At 34.8% G+C, this 17,322-nt stretch overlaps 1 protein-coding gene across 1 annotated transcript in view; it reads left to right on the top strand.

The window, feature by feature from the left end:
* The first annotated feature begins 845 nt into the window (after positions 1-845).
* The window catches only part of LOC107553436 (androgen-induced gene 1 protein-like), a 23,067-nt gene continuing 6,590 nt past the window's right edge, over positions 846-17,322 (top strand). The window contains exon 1 of the mRNA XM_016235623.1: positions 846-986. Within this exon, the coding sequence (XP_016091109.1) occupies positions 897-986 (90 nt within the window). The 5' untranslated portion in view covers positions 846-896. The remainder of the gene's footprint in view (positions 987-17,322) is intronic.

Genomic DNA, 17,322 nt, shown 5'->3' with positions numbered 1-17,322 from the left:
TGTGACAGCATTTTTAGCCGGTGTTTTTCCAGTTGCATGTTGACAACAGACAGCAAGAATGTTTACATCCACATATTGTCACGAATGCAGCATTAATGCATCTTCAGAAGTGAAAAGACTTCACTGCAATTAGTTTAGAAGCGTCTCTACAAGAGATATTTAATAACCTAAATGCTTCCATATTGAATCCTTCTTTAATCTGCTCAAGTGGCCTAGACGAAAAAAGGTTTTGGGACCTAGAGGCTTCTGATAGATTGATAGGAAATACAACTCAGAATGAGGCTATTACTGGAAATGTGGTTGGATGTCTCAGTCGTCGCTAATCACAGGATGTATTCGGGTGACTTGGGTATCTGTCAATATTTTCGACTTGATTGCACAGATACTATTTGAACTGAACTGAGCTGGACGATGACATCACTGAATCAATGATGAACTGACTTTAACTGGAAAATTGAGTGTACTATTGTCCTCTAGCACTATCGACACTATTTTCCTGTTTAATACTGTAGAGCCGCTTTGACACAATCTGTTTTGTATAAAGCACTATATAAATAAAAGTGACTTGACTTGATGATATGCCCCCTGTATTTGCAGCATTATTTTGAAAAAAACAACAACAAAAAACATTGAAAGCAGAAAGCCGTTCATTCACAGGTGTGGATATACACATTTTATTTATAATAAATATAAACAAAATGTAAATAAAATCGCATACCACACATATTCTATGCATTTCATTAATATTAAGGAATTAATTTTAAAAGGTTACTATAAAAAAAATATTATACAATATTTAATATGGTGACAGAATGTTTTTTTTGTTTTGTTTTTTTGTGATCGGATGATTCCTTATCAGTATTTTCTTTGTTTTTGGTTTGCAGTTTGTGGTGACTATGTTCTGGACGCTTTACGTGTATGACAGAGATTTGGTATATCCAAGACTCCTGGACAACTTTATACCTCAGTGGCTAAACCATGGCATGGTGAGTGGAAAATTGCTTTCTTTTCTTTCTAGACTAGACTGTAAAATATGTTTGCCAGTTTCAAATCACTGACATTTACGGACGGACGGACGGACGGACGGATAGATACACTCTCAAGCAGAAGCAAGAGAAAAAGTACATTTTGTTCTTTTTTCTTAAGCCAAATTGACGTCAGATGTGAAATGCTAGTCATTGTGCAAACATTCATTTCAATCAGGTGGAACAAAAGCTTCAAGGTGGGGTCCAAGTTGCAGGTCTTGTTTTTTTGACAGGTGAATGTGATGTTAAGTGTGACAGCATTTTTAGCCGGTGTTTTTCCAGTTGCATGTTGACAACAGACAGCAAGAATGTTTACATCCACATATTGTCACGAATGCAGCATTAATGCATCTTCAGAAGTGAAAAGACTTCACTGCAATTAGTTTAGAAGCGTCTCTACAAGAGATATTTAATAACCTAAATGCTTCCATATTGAATCCTTCTTTAATCTGCTCAAGTGGCCTAGACGAAAAAAGGTTTTGGGACCTAGAGGCTTCTGATAGATTGATAGGAAATACAACTCAGAATGAGGCTATTACTGGAAATGTGGTTGGATGTCTCAGTCGTCGCTAATCACAGGATGTATTCGGGTGACTTGGGTATAGCCCGGGGCCAATGACAACACACGTAGCGGTTGCTAGGGGAGCATGTCTCGGTTATTAATCAACATGAATGTAACCTTTGAGCCTAATCAGAAATTGTCTCTATGTTTAATGTGCAGTGGCATTATGAAATCACATGCAATTGGATTTTCCGCAAGGTTTTAAACCTTTCAACATTTGTCATTAATAAACATTAGACTGTACATGATTTTTAGGTTTGGTTTCAGGCATGTGTTAAAAATGTACATTTCATTTCTTCATATTTCCTTAACGATTTTGGTTGACGGTGACCCCAAAATGAGTCGAGAGTCTATTCTGTTCACAGGGAAAAAACAATGTAAATGATAAAAACTATGATCATGCATTGTAAGGATGGCAAGATCAAAAAATGTTCAACCCCAAACACTATAGGCTGCTCAAAATCTAAATTTGGTATATCAACCTTAATTCAAGGATTTCAGTGAAGAAAGTGCTCTTTCCTGCTTTGGACAATGGTTTTCTCCAGCCAGTGAAGGAACAGAGGTCTTGTGATCTAAATACAGTTGTGCAGCTGAGGACTGACCCACGGGAGAGAACTACCTTCCAGCTGAGAACAATTTGTGCTATGCAGAAAGTTCCAGATTATCCCGCCTGTGACTGAAAGGGGTTACTCCATTGTAAATATTTTGAAGCATTCCATGGTACCACATTTGTTTGTTTACCCATGCTGATATGGCAACGGTCTTCTGTTCACTGGCTGCTCTGACAAAAGAAACAGTGACTAAGCCTTGTTACTGTTAGGCACAAAGTCGAGGCTGAGCATGAGATTATCAATGTGACAGATATGTCTACAGATATTCAAACAAAAAAATAAATATGACAAATATATATTTAAAAAAATTAAGACCATTTAGACTGCAAAGCAACTTTGCATAAATAAAAATAAGAATAAGAATAAATTCTTTAAAATTATGCAATTAATTAAATAACTAAAATAAATCATAACAATAAAAGTATCATATTAAAAATAAACATGAAAAATATATTTAAGAAATAAAGACCATTTAGACTGCAAAGCAACTTTGCATTAATAATAATAATAATAATAATTTTCTTGAAAATTATGGAATTAATTTATGAATTAAAATTATAATATTAAAAATAAATATGAAAAATATATTTAAAAATTAAAACCATTTAGACTGCAAAGCAACTTAGTATAAACAGAAATAAAATATTTGTAAACTATAAAATGAATTTATTAACATAAATTATAATATTAAAAATAACTATGAAAATATATTTAAAATGAAGACTATTTAGACAGCAAAGCAACAACCATAAATGATAATAATACTTTTCTTTAAACTATAAAAGCAATTTATAAATTAATTAATTTTATAAATATATAAAGACCATTTAGACTGTAAAACAACTTTGGAATAATAATAATTATTATTATTATTTAAAATATTATTATATTTAAATTAATAATATTAACTAAATGGACTACAATTATATGATTATATGTTTTTATTGTAGTCTAATGATCGAGAAAATCAATCTTGATTATTAGTGTCAACCCTCTATTTTATCCCATGTGCCTGTCAGTAAAACACCCACAGCAGGGCATTTATGAATCCTTTACACCTTGATGCACTGAAAGAGAGATAAGCTGTTTTTCACAGCTTCCCTAGAAATTAGGCCACAACAAACTATAATAGCACTGGACAACTGCTCCTTTTAAGTCGTTTCATTTGAATACACTAGACATATTTATATTTCTGCTGGTGCATGCAGCTCATGGCTACAAAAGTCCTTTGAAACTTTCAGGGACTCTCTAGATATACAGTAGGTAGACACATGCAAATATTTGCAAATATTAATCACATCACTAGAATTTGAAAACTTTGTCTCTGTAAGTGCAGACAGGAAGCAACATGAGAAAAAAACGGAAATAAGATTTAAGAAAAATAAAAATTTCCCCAAGTGACAAGGGAAAAAACATTTTCCCTGTTTTGAAGCTGTCAGCGGCGTTGCTGTATATTTGGCAAGCCTGTCAGGACTCATAATGTGGCGATAACAATCAAAACAAAGCCACTTCAAAAAGACTTAAAGAAGCCTCTGCTAAGCTTTCATGGCATCATCGGGAGGCGGTTTACCTGCGTCAAAGTATCTGTGACAATAATCCCTTCTCCTCTTTGTAATTACTGCGCTGCAGAGAGAGGCCTGTCAGAAGAGCGTTGCGCTGCTCAAATGTTAATGCCAGTGGCCTCCCGCTGAGCAGCCCCCATGTTCAAACACGTACCGCAAATAAACATCTTACACCTGCTTAGAAAAGACACCACCGCTGTACATCTCAAAATAAAAGTACAGAAGACCCAGAGAAGCCGACTTCCCACGTGAAGGTATTTTCTGGAGTAGAACGCCCAGTCTGAGCATTTAACTTTCCTCATATATAATTCAGCAGGTAGCATTTAAACGAAACAGGTCATTGTGCACAGGGGCTTTTATGACTGATTACCTGTGGTAAACAACCCTCTGTCGCTCCTTAATTCACACTGCTAATTGTTTAGGGGAAACAAACACAGTACACGGACTGTGACCTTGAACACACATGGTTCGGCTAATTAATCATGCAGTAAGTTCAAAGACAATCAATATTTATGACCGACTTACAGTTTCAAAACTTTCAAAAACATCCGTCGCTGCAACAGAGAACGATTTTTACGCATGTATCCCATTTAACTAAGCACTATAGGTCAGTAATGAATTCCAGTTGCAATTCCCGGCTTCTTTTGGCCTGTAAAGAAAAACTCACACTGAGAGGAAGCAGACTTTGCTCTTTAAAATGAATTGTCTCTCAACCTGTCTGTGGCATTTCTCTACAATTCCTTCTGCTGGATTTGTGGGATGTTGTTTAGAGTAGAAAATAGCTGTGCCCACAGGCCAATTTGAAGAGTGCTCTCCTCCGAAAATTGTCTCTAACTGTACGCTCCTGCTGCGAATACCAGTATGTTCAGACTGTGGGGATAAGTGTTCCACCATTTACAGTAATAAGAATCCATCCTCCGAGCGAGAGGAGAAATCCATCCATGTGACTGAAATCGATCAATGTCACCGTCTGTGGCTGTGCTAAACTGATCCGGGCTCCTGATGCACTCCAGTGGTGTTTTCTCTGCATCTAATAACATGTTGGGTTTGCAACTGTCAGAGGAACCTCAGACAGACTAGCTTCTGCTTAACCAACGCTATTACCCAGACCGTCTTTAGGATACCGCGAGGATAAGAACCAGATGTCAGAGCATATCAACTTTTTTCAGGCTTTGCTTCACTTGAAATGTATCGTACGAAATACGTACGTACGGAATTTTCTATTTTACTTTATAACTGTTAATGTGCTAGCTGGTATACTTTTGATATGTTTAATAGCATAAAATATTATTTTAAATTTTTATAAAATAGCATATTAACTTTAGAAGCCTAAATAATTTGGCAACAAATAAATAAATAAATACTACAAATGGTGCAACTAAATATGAAACTAGAAAACATTTTTATTACTTCAGTACTAACTAATATAAAATATAAAATAACTAATACATTATTTTAACATGACATTGCAACTAGATATCAATAATACTAGACAGACTGTGCAGAACAATTGTACTCTGTTAAACTTTTTTAAATGATACCAGCTAACAAATTAACTTTGGCAGCCCTAAAAAATTCAATTCAACAAATAAATAAATAAACTATAAAAAATAAAATACAATAACAGTGCGAAAATTAAATACATGAATTAAAATTTTTAAATGTAATTAAAATGAATTAATTTTATATATAAAAGGCAAAGTTCCCCCCTAAAATGAAATTTTGTCATCATTTATACAGTACACCCTCACTTAATTCTAAAACTCTGTATGACTTGCTTTCTTTTGTGAAACACAAAGGAAAAGAAACGGAAAATATTCAACTGTTTTTGTCCAAACCAATTCGGTGGAGTAAATGATGATAAAATACACCTAAATTCAATATTATTCTGGCTCAGCACCCATAAACTGGATGCAAACTACCCATCCATTATCATACTGGCCAAGTATACAAACCAAAAGGTCTGTCTGAATACTAGAAATTACAATTTATGCAGGCTAGTAATCACCTACAGTGCCCAGACCCTGATTCATAAGTGTATTATTGAATTATTAGTATTAGTCTACATAAATGCAAAAATACGTCAGGCTGTTGACAGATTGCCATCTGGTGGTCATTGCCAACTTGGGTACTGGTCGAGTACAAGCTCAGACTGTAATTCCCCAGACTGCTGCAAGATGCAAAATCATTTTAATGACATGTTAAAACAAGGCTCTCCTTCATTATGGCCGTTGAGGTTTCCCTGCAAAATCTTTTGTCCAATGGCTTGCCATTCCTCATATGCAATGAAGTAAAGTGAAACAAAATAAATCATCATTTTTGTGGTGTTTTCCACAGTGGAGTGCCACCGTCATCTTCCATAGAACATTTACCCGCAGATACTTTCATGCATCGCCGGAGGACGCACGCCTGGCCGAGAAACACAAAGCGGCTCAGTATTGTTGCAGACAGTGTAGTGCAGTCAGCGGTTGCACTGGTAAACATAAGAGAGAGGTCAGTGTTATTATTGTTAACAAAAACTAAAAGAAAACCATTGTGTTAACTGAAATAAAATGGGGGGAGGGGATGTAATGACTTTAATACTAACTCAAATAAAATAAAATAAAAATAACTAATAAATTATTTCAGTGTTCGTTTTGGATGCACAGTATATTATAAACTTGAAACTTTTACATAAATATGATTACACTGTTTAAATGATACCAGATATTATAAATTATATTATATTACATTATATTATTATTACATACATACATTATTAATAAATTATTTTAACTTAAAAATGCCACTAGATACTATGGAAGCCTGTTTCTGCCAAAGAAGAAAAATGAAAAAGGTAAATGTAACTTTTTATCTCAAAATTCTGACTTATTTCATGCAAATTTGAACTTTTTTTCTGAATTCTGAGTTTACATCTTGCGATTCAGTTTTTTCTGAAACGGGGAAAAAATAATAATTTAAAAAGAAAAAGTAATTGCAACTTTTTCTCAGAATTCTGACTTTTTTTCTTGCAATTGTGAGGTATATCTCACATTTCAGACTTTTCTACTCAGAATTCTGAATTTTTATCTCATATTCTTTTTTAGCATGTTTCTGCCGTGAAATAAAAAATAAAAAAGTAATTATGGCTTTTTATCTCAAAATTCTGACTTTGTTTCCTCAGAATTGCACGTTCATCTTACAATTCTACATGTATATCTCATGATTCTGAGTTTATCATCTCACAATCATATTTTTTTCACAGAATTGGAAGAAAAACATCAGAATTGTGAGATAAACTCAGAATTGCGAGAGAAAAAATGAGAATGATGAGATGTAAATTGGCAATTACCTTTTTTATTCAGAGGTGGTGGAAACAAGCTTCCATAAGATACTAATAAAGACCGACTGTATCTGTGTATACAAAAAGCTGTATTGCTCAAGAGTGCATGTAGGCAAAAGCCTATTAACATGACAGCATCTCTGTAAATTCCCGTTTATGATTTAACCATGTATGCCATGTGGCATTATGGAGCGTCTGCTCTTGTGTTATCTGTCATTGTGCTGTGGTGTAAGCGTTATCTTTTTGCTTGGAAACCACTTCACTCACTAAAGCTCCAGATTGACAGGAGGGATCTGGTTGTTTTGTCTGGCAAGCCTCCAGCCGCTTACAAAGGACATAATGTGCTACGATCTTATGCAATGACGGTTGGTTGCAAGTAACCCGGCACAGTGAAGTCAAACAACCAACAATATCCTGATGTTTTATCAAAGACCTGTTACGTTTTGTTTGAAAACCAAAAAGACACGCCACATCTAAGGGCTTTGACATCTTAAGCTGGATTTTCGCAAATGCAATTTGATTATATCTGATTACAATGGTCAGGTTCTAATGCGTTATGGATTAAATTAAAGCGAGCTGTGGTGGAGAGCAAATTAAACCGGGATCAGTGCTCTGCATTAGTGTGTTGAGGGACAAATTAAGCCTAGATCAGCATCCTGTCATGTGATGGGCCAAAGAGCGGCTACCAAACCAACACACTTCTTGGCACAGGGAATTAAAAAGCCCCATCATGCCAGCACTGTATTCACGCTTGCCAGAGAACATCCCTGCAGCTGTGCCAGGCGTTCTGAGCCAAAATAGCCTGTCATAACAAGAGATCATCTCCCCTAGAGACGGCCAGCAGAATCCAGCGTTTGTGTTCAAACGCAAAAACACAACTGCCTCTTATCAAGCAAGCAGGCAGAAGAAAAAAACATATTACAATTATTTTTACAAATTGTTCTGCCTGCCAGATCTATCGGCACATCAGGAAAGAATAATGACAAATTAATTAAAATTTTTAATGCTACTGCGTATTTTCAACAAGGAAGCAAAAAAGCTAGATGTAGGGTTATTATAGTTAACTAAAACTAAAGCCATAAGAACTATATAGACATATTAAAAAATAAATAAATATGACAAAAACACAAATCAATATGACTAAAACTTTCACAAAAATGGAAATGGAAATGGAAAACATAAAAATGAATTCAAAATATTAATAAAAATTACAATAGTATCTCAGAAACACTTGGGTGCTATCATACACCCAGCGCAAGGCGCGGCGCAAGTGTTTTTCCTAGTTTCAGCCTGACGCAGTTCTAATTTTCCCGTCCTGCGCCACGTTGTTTAAATAGCAAATGCATTTGCGCAAATTTGTGCGCCCATAGGCATGCTGGTCTAAAATAAGAGGTGTGTTCGGGCGCTTTGCTATTTTGAGGAACTGAAAATAGACTGTGCCATTGACCAACAAAAAACTGGTCTAAAGTCAATGGCGCAGTAGTTTTTTTGTTATTTAAAGAGCGCGTTAGTATAGGCGGGTCCACAGCACGGGTTATTACACACACAGGGACACACAGCAGCACACAAACATGCCAAATATTAAAAATTAAAGGATTGCAATGTAAAAGATTATTATTGTGTAGGCTACATAAATATAAAAATGCCTACATGTCATAATGGATAGTCAATAATATAGTCATGGATAGTCATGTATCAGAATTAGGCTACCTACTTGCTCGTGCATGAGCTGCTCCGTTTACTCTTTGGAGATGCGTTCTGTCTTTGCGCTTGCAAATTCCGCCGTGTAAATAGCAAATCCGCCATGGCATGAGCACAACTGGCTCTGATTGGATTATTGCACATTACGCCCAAAAAAACATCCATTATTCATTAAGAGAATAGGGACAACTCGTTTAGACCATGCGCGCCGACCGTTTTCCCATCGTTAAACTAGCAAAAGTAGATTTGGACATGCCCTGAGTGCACCTGCGCCGTGCGCTTTAGACCATGCACTTAGATCGTTAAAATAGGGCCCTTGATGTGCAATACCCTGATTTTTAAGCCAAATAGTCTACATTTCAAGAAGTCAAAAAGCCATGTCAGTGGCCTTTTTTTGTTCAGGAGAAAACAATATACAGGTTATGCAGTTATACAGTTTCACCAAAGCCATTCCATCCAGGTTTGTGTATCCCATTGAGACCTGTAAAAATAGCAGGTGAATTGAAAATATTCACCAATGTTTTGGGACAATTGTCACATGGTTCTACATTTGTTTAAGATTTTGCTGGATCAGAATTCTGATGTATTTCAGAGAGCATCATCAGTTTTCCACTGTTTATCTGATATATGTGACCCTGGACCACAAAACCAGTTATAAGTGTCATAAGTTATAAGCTTTCCATTGATGTATGGTTTGTTAGGATAGGACAATATTTGGCCGAGATACAGCTATTTGAAAATCTGGAATCTGAGGGTGCAAAAAAATATACATATTTGAGAAAATCACCTTTAAAGTTGTCCAAATGAAGGTCTTAGCCATGCATATTACTAAACAAAAATTAGGTTTTGATATATTTATGGTAGGAAATTTACAAAATATCTGCATGGAACATGATCTTTACTTAAGGTATTCACACCAGGAAAGTCCGGTAGTTCACTTGCTTTGGTCCGGACCAAATACAATGCAGATTTTTTTTGTTTGGTGTGGTTCGCTTTCACACTGCCATTTTTGCAAATGAACCAGAAATTGTAAACAAAACCACAAGTGTACTAAGGTCATCCATTCATTGGTTTATCCATTCAACCGTACCAGAGTTTGTTTGGAAGCGGACCGAAACCACCTCTTCAGCTGGCTCTCAGTACAGTTATTTGGTCCGCACCCGAGTGCGATTGCTGTATTCACACCTACCCAAAAGATCCACACCAATGAGGGAAACCAACTTGAGTTCGATTCAATCGAACAAACAAATTTTTGACCCATACAATGTATTGTTGGCTATTGCCATAAACAGTGGCGGCGTTTCACAAAACCATAGGGTATGGAGCGCGCTGGGGGGGGCTTTCTAGAAAGCTAAAAAAAAGTAAATAATTAAACAACACTGCGTCGTCAGTGTTGGTATTGTATCAGACACTTGCACTTAACAGGCTATATGAAAAACAAGTTCAAATGGAGTTAACAAGGTTTTTGGCCGGCGAATGAGGAGATCTGTGTTTTGTTTGTCAATAGAACGGCCGCATCTGAGGCAAGTGCATCGCATTATACGCTTTCATCAACTTTTACAGGTTATATAACGTTAAATTATTGTTGCTATATGGCCACTTAGTTTTTCTTGTTGTTTAAGGCCAACACTTGGCCAAAATCTCATGATATTTAAAACATAGGCCAACAAAAGTATATTGGCTAGACAGCAAATAACCTACTTTTCCACTCTTCAAACACACAAAAACATTAGCCTTTTACAGACATAGTGTTTGAAGAAAATGCTTTACTATTCAAACATCAGTTATTTATTTACCCTTGCATTGCGAATGATATTTAAAACATAGGCCAACAAAAGTATATTGGCTAGACAGCAAATAACCTACTTTTCCACTCTTCAAACACACAAAAACATTAGCCTTTTACAGACATAGTGTTTGAAGAAAACGCTACTATTCAAACATCAGGTATTTATCCTTGCATTGCGAAAAAGCGGAGCTCTGTCTCGAGGCTGTGCGCGGCGCGTCAATCTGAATGAAGGTGGGGTGAAGTTACGAGGTTTCGCTGAGAGCTTGAGGATCCAATAGCGTTACCAAGTTTTTCTGAGAAGCCCTTTTCTAATACTTAGCATAGGTTAAATATTTGTAAAACCCTCTGATTTTTATTTAATAATAACGAATTATAATAGAGATGTGAAGTTTGGATAATTTTTTTCACGGCACACCTGACTGGGCTAGGGTATGGCAACTGCCATACTCTGCCTTACGGAAACGCCGCCCCTGGCCACAAATATACCCGTAAGACTGGTTTTGTGGTCCAGGGTCACATATCATTAGGGAATCATTAGGCAACAAAAATCATACATTATGATAATATAATATACTATAATATTTTATATTAATTAACTTTAGCAAGGTTTATGCTTAAAACAAGAAAGAAAAAAACAACTTGCTAATAGGTGTAGCGTCTGGACCACTCAAACACACAATATATATTTTGTTAGCTAGATTTAACAAATACTCTGGTAGGGAAAAGTTTATTTTCCTTACCCCATTGGCAATTTTTCTTCCCTTGTTTGAAGCATAAAACTAAAGCTATCTACATCATACTTCAACTAAAAATATCATGCACTTACATTTGACTTTTTTGGCTTGAGATAAGCTAGTAATTACACTAATACAAATCCTAAAGTCTCTATAAAATCATCAATGGAGGCCTCACATTGACCTTTCTGAGTAAAAGCAGACACTTCGGTCGGCAGTGAATTGTTTCAAATATTCATCCGTGCATGTGTGTATCATCAGGGTGAAGTGGGAAGTTTCAGCTGACAGTCAGTGTGATTCTATGTGGTCTGAGCTGGTTTTTACATGGAGCAGAGGAAACAGATGTGCTTTTCCGCAAAGATCAAGAAACAGATTGGGTTTTCACAGAACAAACCCAAAGTCTTGAACTACTGGTGCAAAGAGGCAAAAAACTACTATGTTCAATGATATTGATTCTCTACGGGAAAATAATCTTTTGAAGTGTTTTCTGTCAGCTATTTCCTTTGGTTTTCTTAAGTGCTGGGGGATTACTTTATAAAGATCAATAATTGCAGGTCCGTTTTTCTAGACGCTAATATTTCACGGTACGGCGGTGTATGATGTCCCGCTTACGCTCTTGATTGAGTTGCCATGTTGAGCCTGGAAAAGTCACTAGGTAAAGTTTCTTCATCCAAACCCGACATTAAAACGAGCACATAGCTGGCTCGCTAGCTCATCCTTAACAACTGGGAAAATATTTACCCATCTCAACCCAGTGAAAGATGGCCGTTTCGTAGTTTGCGTTCTTGCCCATTGTTGACAAAGTTGGCGAGGAACTTTTCACACTGGAAAACGTCTCTAGCACAGAATCCTTGGAGTGTATTCGACAGCAGAGCAAGCAGTAACCCCTGCTTTTAATTTGCGCATAGAAACATCTGTGTTCACACCAGTTTTGCTATAGCAGGCTGCCAGTGAAGTGTGATCAGCGGTGCATAATGAGCTTGTGAAATCTCGTCATGTGCTTCACACACAAAGTCTCACGCATTACGCTGGAGTTTTCTGCACTTGGTCTTGCACAAAACTTGAGGGCTCATAGATTTTGGCCAGTAATTCTATTGCACTATCTGTTCTGTTATCGTGGAGCAAGTATCAATAATATTTTTAGGTAAAGTAACTTAATGTATTTTTGGGATAAATGCTCACTTTTTAAAAATAACAGGCCTTCATTGTAAACTGAGAAATGTAGCTTAGAATTTAGATACAGCAAAACAAAAGTTAAAATAGTCCATTGCATGTTAAGTTGTAATTTTTAAATGACTGTTTTAACTAAATGATCAGTTGATTGCAACAAAAAACATCATTCATTATGAATAACTAATAATAAATTTTTGGGATAAATGCTCACTTTTTAAAAATAACAGGCCTTCATTGTAAACTGAGAAATGTAGCTTAGAATTTAGATACAGCAAAACAAAAGTTAAAATAGTCCATTGCATGTTAAGTTGTAATTTTAAATGACTGTTTTAACTAAATGATCAGTTGATTGCAACAAAAAACATCATTCATTATGAATAACTAATAATAATTATTATTATAATTAAAGACATTGAATACATGACAACACTACAAATCGTTTCTACATATTGATTATCAATGATGATAATGATTATAATGATTTATTTTAATAATACAACACTGCATAAATAACAAAAACAGCGATGTTGATTAATAATAATAATACATATTTTTGTATTTGTAGTCTAATGGCCATTTCTTTTTTAAAACAAATACATATAGTTTCAGTATATTGATTTTCAGTGATGATTATTATTCGTTTTATTACAACACTCAATTAAGATTATGATGAGAAATAAAATAAACACATTTTTGCATTCTAATAATAATTTCTTTCAAACAATTATAAATTGTTTTTGCATATTGATATCAATGAAGATTATTTAATTTTTTAAGACACTGAATATAACAATAACACTCCATTTATGTTGATTACTAATAATAATAAGAATTTCTTTAAAACATAACATTTAGTTTATTTTATTATTAAGACACCAAATAAATAACAATAACACTGAGATTAATAAATAGTAAACATAACATAATTTTTGCAGTCTAATGATCATTTATTAAAAAAATACAAATCATTTCTGCATATTGATTATCAATGATGATAAGAATGATTATTATTATTTAATTTATTACAACACTACATAAATTGCAAAAACACCGAGATGTTGATTAATAATAATAATAAATATTTTTTGCAGTCTAATGACCATTTATTTTTAAAGCAAATACATACTGTTTCTGTGCATTGATTATCAATGATGATTATTATTATTCATTTTATTACAACACAAATAACAATAGCACTCAGATTATGTGAATCAATAATTTAAAAAAAATTGCATTTTAATAATAATTTATTTTAAACAATTATAAATTGATTTTGCATATCAATCTCAATGATGATTATTGTATGATTAAGACACTGAATATATAACAATAACACTCCGATTATGTTAATTAACATTACATAACATTTAGAAATCATTTATGCATATCAATTATCAATGATGATTATTGTTAATTTTATTGTTAAGACACCAAAACATTACATCTGTCAATCTGTACCCGAGTAATTCTATCTTTCCATTCATTCTGCTCTCACAGAGTGAGTGTTTGACACTCGAGTGGCATCAATCTGAAGCGCATGCGGCACTTTCACTGAAACAGGAGGATATGGAGTTAATCCTGCGAGTGTTTGACAAGGCCTGTCCTGTTTATATTTCAGGGTCCTCTGAGTGAGTTGTGCTGTTTTGTTGGAGGGGATTTTCCACAGATAGTCCAGGCACGCTGGCTAAAACCACAAGACTCCAAGAGCTTCTCAGCCTGGTGGTCAGAGAAAGAGCGCTGCCATGTTAAATTAAGACAGGTGCCCACAAACACAAGCTAAAATAAAACAAGTCTGGGTCAAATTCAAGCTCGCCTCAGTGGCAAAAAATGCACCGTCAGGCCAAATCTACTGATACCCATCCAGTTGAGCGGGGACCTAAACATGCTCTCCTTGTGGTGGCGGCTGTTTGCGGAGCAACTCGTAGTGCTATTTAGTGGGGATTCACAGCTGCCAAGGGGAAAAGGGCTAAGAGGTCATGTGAGCCCCTGTTGACTGGGAGCCGTGGGGAGTATGTCACAACCAGCCTGGAAGGCTAAGCGGGGAAACCCAACACCTGACCTTGGGAGCACTCTCTCCGTCACCCTATACCCTCTGTGAGCCTGCTATCAGGCGGCCTGCTGCACGTTTAGCATGCACATCTCCCGTTCGGATTCCACAGTGTTCGGACGCTGTGACAGGTCGGGGCAAGCTGGACTGTGATAAGACGGCAGCGCAAACCGAATCATGCGCCTTTAACCAACTGGCTCATCTCTCACAAGTAACTCTATCCACAACTCCAAACAAGCTGTAGTATTGTATTGTATTGTATTGATATGACATCCCATTAATCATAGTTGTCTTGCGTTTTCAAAAAGAGCAACTCTGCTTTCTTTGCACATATAATAATCACTATCGATTTCCAAGAAGAACACTTTTGTTGGCCTTTTTGTTGTGGCATATTTTCTAAATTCTATATGCTTCACCTTTTTTTTTTTAGCAATGACCCCTGCAATGACTAGTAATGGCAAAAAGAAGTGTAAATATTTGTTCTGAAACTGATTTAATTTGCCTTATACATTATTTAGTCTGATTCTATATGCCAAATAAGATTCAAATAACCATATTTGACTATTTTGGAACAAATCATAATTATTTTCAAACATTTGCTGCTGAACACATAAATGTAAGTAGAGAGAGAATTCATGCTGCAGACAGACAAAATAATACAACAAAAATGTATGTTACTGTTCAGAAGTTTAGGAACAAAATAATTTTAAAAAGAAGGGAAAAAAAAGAAATTAATACTTTTATTTAGAAAGGGCTTATTAAAATGACCAAAAGTGATAGTAAAGACAATATTTATTTTTGAAATGAATGTTGTAGGGGTTTTTATTTTTACCTTTCTATTTATTAAAGAATCCTGAAAAACTGTATCACAGCTTCCACAAAGATAATAAGTGGTACAAATGTTATTCAGCATTAATAATTGTTAATTATAACAATAACAAATAATTGTTAATTATTGAATTATTTTTTTATAATTATAAAACTGTTACACTATGCATTTTAAATTTGGTTATAATTAATTATTTAAAACAAGATATAATGTATTACAATGCACATTATGAATTATTATGCATTATACCCTTTATAATGCATTATACATAAAGCCTTTAATAAAGTGTTACCAAAATGTTTCTGAAGCACCAAATCAGAATATTAGAATGATTTCTGAAGGATCATGTGACATTGAAGACTTGAGTAATGGCTGCTGGAAATTCATAGATTACATTTTAGAATATATTACAATAGAAAAAAATTGTAACAACATTTGGCAGTATTACTGTTTTTACTATATTTTTATCAAAAAAATGCAGATGTGGTGAGCTTAATAAACTTCTTTTAAAAACATCAAAAACATTTACAAATCTTGTAATTTTTGAAGAAATATATGTATGTTGATTCAATAAAAATCAACATAAAGCAAAATAACACCACAGAATTAACAACTATACATTAATGCCACTTTTAAGTTAATTTCTAAGTATACTATCCAAATATTCTAGAATACACATTAATAAATATTTAAATCAATCACAATTGAAAAAGAAAGCTACAACAAATGTATGCAGGCAATTATGAATGATGCGGAAATCCAAAACTCAAGAACCAAGTAATCTGAGATGGCATCTGTAACACATGGGGTTTTATTATAGTCATTATAACTGATTATTAAATTTCCGTAATGGATGCATTGATTTCTATTATCAGATTGCTGCACCATGATATATTTTTATTCCCTTAATGACAATCTATGTCCTTGGTTCGAGTACAGAGTGGCAGACTGCAGCCAAACTCTAATGTGGCAGTAGCTGAAGCCTTGACACTTTGACCACAGAGTGTTGGGTTGAATCCCAACTGGGACGCAGCTGTGAAATCCTTACATACGCTGTCTCACCACTGTCAGAAGACAAAAACAAGAAACAGCACTGCTTAACCGACTCTAGGAGCTGGAATATTTGGGCAAAGGTTCTGCCAATGAGCCTATTCCTCTATTGCTCTCCATATCATGAAATAACTATAAGTGTCAGTGAGCATTAAAGTATAGCTTATCACTGATCACAATGAATTAAGTGTGATCACCAAGCAGAGGACTGTTCTTGTTGCTTTGGCTTTTTGCACCCACAGTTACAATCTCTCTTAGTCTCACTTTTCCCAAATTTGGTCTATTCTGAGATCTGGCAGTTGTGCATCCATAACCACAACTCGTAATTGCACGTGAGGTTATGATTATTATCATTACCAATGAAACAGACACTATGTATGTGAAGAGAGGGCCCTGGGGTCAAGTCCAACTCTATTCCCAGATACAAGCCTGTCCTATGTCTGTGAAAAAGAGTGTGAAAGACATTTTATGATGGAGATAGTCAAACAGACAGAACTAATAAAGTGAAGCAATAGTTGTGTGGTTTGTATCAGAGGTCGTGTAGGGTCAATGACATTTACATTTTAATATAGTACAGAATAAAAGAGTAAAATATCACCTGATCATTCAATGCACATAATCTACTTTTATAATTGAGTATATACAGAAATTTATTTTTGTGAGTACAGTGTTGTTCCTAAAAAATTTTTAAAATTACCACTAATTAGTGATGTTATTTAATGAAAATAATTGATCCAGCACAGAACTGTACTTTCACAATATTATTTAGATGTTTGTAACAGTAGATATATAATAGTAAAAATAACTAATACATATACTAATAATTTCATCAGTAAAAATTTATTTTTAATATTTACAGATTTGTTATATATGTTGTGTAGATGCATATATGTGTGTGTGTGTGTGTGTGTGTGTGT

The sequence above is a fragment of the Sinocyclocheilus grahami genome, unplaced genomic scaffold (genome assembly GCF_001515645.1).
Source record: "Sinocyclocheilus grahami isolate Dianchi unplaced genomic scaffold, SAMN03320097.WGS_v1.1 scaffold473.1, whole genome shotgun sequence".
Lineage (NCBI taxonomy): Eukaryota > Metazoa > Chordata > Actinopteri > Cypriniformes > Cyprinidae > Sinocyclocheilus > Sinocyclocheilus grahami.
This window is presented reverse-complemented; position numbering and strand designations above follow the sequence as displayed.